Here is a 5,030-nt window from a genome sequence, read left to right as displayed (position 1 = left end):
GGGAGCGGGGTCTGGGCCCGGGTCTGGGCCCGAACGGGGACCGCGAGTGCGGTTCGGGCCCAGCCCCACAGGTAACCGGTGCTCCCCCGCCCCGCTCCTGCCCACACTCCCCCGAGGCTCCGCTGCGGCGGGGGCGGCGCTTTGGGTTCGAAAACGTGAATTGGGACGCGCGAGGGGCGTGTGCGGGGAAGGCACCTGCTGGCTCTGTGGGGAGCTCCCGGGCTCGCCCTGTCGGCACCTCCCTGTGCCCTCCGGGCTGTGCGGGGTTTCTGCTGGCAGTCGTGTTCCCTGGGACGTGCCGGCCCACAAGGGGTTTCCAGGTCACTTCAGCGAGTTCGTTCCTGGAAGGAATTACCCAAAAGTCCTTTCCATAGCTAGGGCCCCCGGAGCTGTGTCTGTGCGGTGCAGCTCTGGCCCCGGTAACCTTCGGGACCCACTGCCATCGCAGGCAGCATCCATCGCCCTTCCAGCTCACGTTTAGAACTCTCCCCTGGACCTTCTTTGTGACCAGCTCCTCTGATTTCCCCGCGATTACAGGTTTTCTGCATTTGGGTGGCCTTCGGACTGCTTTGTACAATTATATCTTTGCCAAAAAGCACCAAGGGACCTTTATTTTGAGAGTGGAGGATACAGATCAGAATCGGGTGGTGCCCGGAGCTGCAGAAGGAATAGAAGATATGTTGGACTGGGCAGGTATTTAGAAACATCTTTCGTTTTTCACTTACTGAACGCTTCTCTTTTAGAGATGAACAGCACTCACACTGAGGCGGGTGTGACTCTGCCTTTGTGGGGGCTGTTGTGATGGCCCGGCTGTTCAGTCCTGCTGTGCTGCTGTTCCAGGTATCCCCCCTGACGAGAGCCCGTGCCGAGGTGGCCCCCGCGGTCCGTACGTGCAGTCGCTGCGGCTGGAGCTGTACCGAGGTGCCAGCGCGGCGCTGCTGGAGAGCGGGGCTGCCTATCGCTGCTTCTGCTCCCCCCAGCGCCTGGAGCTGCTCCGCAGGGAGGCCCTGCGCTGCCAGCACACCCCGCGGTACGAGCCCCTGCCCCCGGGCACCCTGTGGGCTGCCCGAATTGCAGTCGTGCAGCAATGGGGTTGTGTGTCACTGCCGGTGGAGAGACAAACCTGTGTCACCTTCAGAGGCTTCGGGGAGTCCCGAGATGAGGTGTTTGACTGGACACGTGCTGGGCAGGTTACAGCTGAAATTCAGGGATCGGTGTAGGGTTTGGGGAATGTAAAAATGACTGATGGGGTTGGCCTGTTCTGAACCGAGACTGTTGTTCTCATCTCCCAAAGATATGACAACCGGTGTCGGCACCTGACACCCGCAGAAGTGGCCCAGAAGCTGTCACAGGGCCTCGACTACGTTGTCCGCTTCCGGCTGGAGAAGGGCGTGGAACCCTTCCAGGACCTGGTCTATGGCTGGAACAAGCACGAGGTGGCTGAGGTGGAAGGTGACCCTGTGATTCTCAAAGGGGACGGGTTCCCCACGTACCACCTGGCAAACGTGGTGGATGACCACTACATGGGCATCACCCACGTGCTGCGCGGGACCGAGTGGCTGACCTCGACCTCCAAGCACCTGCTTCTCTACAAAGCCTTTGGCTGGGAGCCCCCCCAGTTTGGGCACCTCCCACTGCTGCTGAACAAGGACGGTGGGAAGTTGTCCAAGAGGCAAGGGGACATCTTCCTGGAGCGCTTTGTTCGGGATGGCTTCCTGCCAGAGGCACTGCTGGACATCGTCACCAACTGCGGCTCGGGATTCACAGGTAACACCACAGGCTCCTGCTTGCCAGGTCACTTGGTGCTGACTTTGGCAATGGGTTGGGTTTATTTTAATAGCTAAGAACTTTGTCAGTGTTTGAAGGGATGAGGAAAAGGGTGCCAGTGACCAGTCAACACTGAAATGCCACCAGGGCTTCTGCAAAGCTCCTGTGAAAGGAGCTGGAATGGTGGAAATCTCTCTGCCTCTGTGCAGCCTTTTAAATTGAGTCTGGTGCCTAATGGGTTCCCACCTGGGACAACCCTCACCTCGAGGCGGAAAAACTGTCTGTGAACTCTTGGGAAAACTTGTATGCCGTGGGTAACAATTGCAGTGCTGTCTAACATCTGCCCCACTTGTTTAACCTGACAGGCCACGAAGAGCTGAGTCAGTCTCCTTTTGTGGCTCTTGCTGTGTGGGGATCACAAATTAACTCATGTTTCGGGAGCTCTGCTTGGGAGTGAAATCTTCCTTGGGCAGTGAAGTCTTCTGGCTGAGTGTTACTTCTCTTTGTCTGACTGAGGCAGGGGGTGTTCTGCTGAGGAAGGCAGCGGAGCCAAGTGGAATGTCCCATTTCCCAGTGCCTCACCAGCAGCTGGCAGCATTCATGTGTGCCTGCTGCCAGCTCCCTCCTGCCTGCCAGGGGTGTCCCTGCTGCTGCTGGCACTGCACAAGTGGCTGTCCTGTGTCCCCTTTCCTGGGCGATGCTGCTGCCCCAGCCTGAGGCCTGCGGTGAGAAGGAGTGGGAGAGGGGACCTGTGTGATTCCCTTTGGGTTCTGTTGCAGAGAAGCAGATGGGGAGGACTTTGGAAGAGCTGATCTCACAGTTTGAAATAGGCAGAATTACCACCCATTCTGCCCTCCTGGATCTTGAAATGCTCCCAGAATTCAACAGGTAAAAAATCAGTGGTAGCTTTTAAATGTAGTGAACAGCACATCAGTGAGAATTTATTCCTAGCACTTAGCTGTGGCTGGAGGTTTTGTTTGTGAGATCAAGCATGGTCTTGAAGCAGCAGCTTTTGGGCTGTGCTACAGGGAAGTATAAGTTTGTGCTCGCACCATTTCTTCCTCCTCTTGGGTCCTGTGCTTGGACACTGGTGTTGGGAACACCGTGAAAGGCTAGGGAGAGGGGGGGTGTAGCTGGGAGGATGCAAAATCTTTAGTTTCAAAATAACATCTAAGAAGAGATAACACTTCCAGAAGGTTCTTCTGCAAGTACACTCGTGCTGCTGGGACATTGTGCTGCTGAGAGTGGCCTCATGTTCAGTTCACTGTGGGGCACCAGAGCTAAATGTTTCATTGTAGAAATGGATGTGGTTTAATGTTGTTTTTCTAACGGTTCCACAGTTTTAGCTGGTAAATGTGGTTGGGGTGACTAGATCAAATCTAACCCAAAGCAGTCCAAAAACAGGTTTCTTCTCTGTTGCAGGATTCACCTCACCCGTCACATCGAGAACGAGGGGCTGCGCCAGAGGCTCGTTAGGGAGCTGCAGGAGCTGGTGAAGCAAATCTACGGGGATCAGCAAGTGGATCCAGAGGTTCTGGAAAAGGAATACGTGGAGCGAGTCCTCCTGCTGAGAAAAGTATGAGCAGTGATAGCACTGTGTCACCATTCTGGAGCTGAGGTGGTGTGGGATTCCTGGATGGGGCTCTGCTGTGGCACAGCCTGCACACAGCTGTCATGGCCTGCTCCAGTGCTCGTGTGCCAGCTGGCTGCCAAAATACCCTGATACAGGCAGCTGACCCGTGGGAATGGGCCTGGTGAATGTCCTGATGGTCTTTGCAGAGTCATAAGCTCATCCATACCTTGCTGAGCCAGCAGAGAGCTCCCTCATGGACAGACAACATGTCCCTGCTGTGTGAGGGATCATGGAACTGTGAGGGTGCTTTTGAAGACCTCTCTGCTTCCCACTCAGAGCAGAACTGTGGGTAGTGCTGGATCAGGTCAGCTGTGGCTTTGTCTAGATAAGCTGACAGTCTCCAAACCGCTCTTCTCCTGTAGCCCAGGGAGCAGCTGGCTTGGGGCAGGAAGGTCCAGCCCCCAGATCCCTCATGCCAGCTCACCTCTCCCCTTTGCTGACTGGGCAGTGTAAGGTGTTCTGCTTTGCTGCTGCCCTGTGCCTTGGAGGCAGAGTCCTAACAGCCTCTGCTGAGGCAGATGAAGCTGCTGGTGAAACCAGTGTGGTTTGTGTGCTGGGAGCTCAGTGAAGGGGCTGAGTGCTGGCCAGGGAAGGGTGAGCCCAGCTGATCCCAGTCTGCCCCTGGGATGCTGCTGTAGTATCTGGGAGATTCCTTGTGAAGGATGAAGCCCTCTTTGTAGGGGCAGGACGTGACTGTCCCAGCGTGATGGCTGTGTGGTGGCAGTGGGATGGTGACTCATGGCTTCCCACTGCCTGGTGAAGGGGCAGATGAACATAATCAGCCACTTCTCCAGCCAGCTCTGAGTCAGCCACACACGGCTCAGCACCTTGGGGACAACCACAGCCCTCTGAGCTGCCTCTGTGTCCCTGCTCTGAGGGGCTCTGGAGCTGGAAAACTCAGCTGCCTCAATGTCAGCCAGTGACATTTCTGCTGAGCAGCGCGAGGTACAGGGCGCTGGTGTGGGGGGGGTCTCCAGCTTGGTGTGAAGCCCAGGCTGGATGGGTTTGCTTTCCCCACAGTGTAACCCTCTGCCTTGACAGCTTTGCTTTCTTTCCCCAGGGTCACATCAGCCTCCTGAAGAATCTGGTGTCGAGTGATTACTCTTACCTGTGGGTCAGGCCCTCGGTGTCCCGACAGCAGCTGCAAATGATTTCTGCAGAAGTAGATGAAATAGGAAAACTAGTCTCAGGGTAAGTATGCTGCTGCCTCAGCTCCTCATCTCTGAAAATTGTATTATTAAAAAGCAGTCAGAATTCTGCTTTTTCTGTGGTTTTCCAGGTCCTTGGCATAATTTTGTGATTTAAGCTTTCTCTTTTGAATGAGCTCTGCTTCTGGTGAGCAGAGAGCGCACCCTGGCACAGGGATGGTGTGAAGGGTAGAAATCCTGTGGTTTTCTTGTCCTCAGACTGTAAGGACACCTTCTTTCCTAAAGGCTCGTGACAAGGCAGGCAGCTGCCTTGACCGTGGAGGAGTTGAACAAAGACCTGAGAAACCTCCAGAAGCAAACCAGAGAGACCAAGTACAGCAGCATGATGCAGCTCCTCCGCTTGGCACTCAGCGGGCAGCAGGTACAAACAAGAGGTCTGAGAATGGGACCCTTTCCCTTTTTCCCCCCTTTCCTTTTTTGCC

General features: G+C 55.5%; 1 protein-coding gene across 1 annotated transcript; it reads left to right on the top strand.

Annotated features, from left to right (window-relative positions):
- Nucleotides 1-6: 6 nt before the first annotated feature.
- EARS2 (glutamyl-tRNA synthetase 2, mitochondrial) lies at nucleotides 7-4,982 on the top strand (the record flags this gene model as incomplete). The annotated part of the gene is made up of 8 exons (XM_027632569.1): nucleotides 7-71; nucleotides 538-693; nucleotides 841-1,030; nucleotides 1,295-1,767; nucleotides 2,547-2,655; nucleotides 3,190-3,343; nucleotides 4,461-4,591; nucleotides 4,834-4,982. Coding segments are annotated over exons 2-8 (1,222 nt in total), but the record flags the coding sequence as incomplete, so codon positions are not given.
- Nucleotides 4,983-5,030: the final 48 nt, after the last annotated feature.

The sequence above is a fragment of the Corapipo altera genome, unplaced genomic scaffold (genome assembly GCF_003945725.1).
Source record: "Corapipo altera isolate COAL_440 unplaced genomic scaffold, ASM394572v1 50002, whole genome shotgun sequence".
In the NCBI taxonomy this organism is placed as follows: domain Eukaryota; kingdom Metazoa; phylum Chordata; class Aves; order Passeriformes; family Pipridae; genus Corapipo; species Corapipo altera.
Note: the sequence above shows the minus strand (reverse complement) of the source record. Positions and strands in the feature narration are given on the sequence as shown.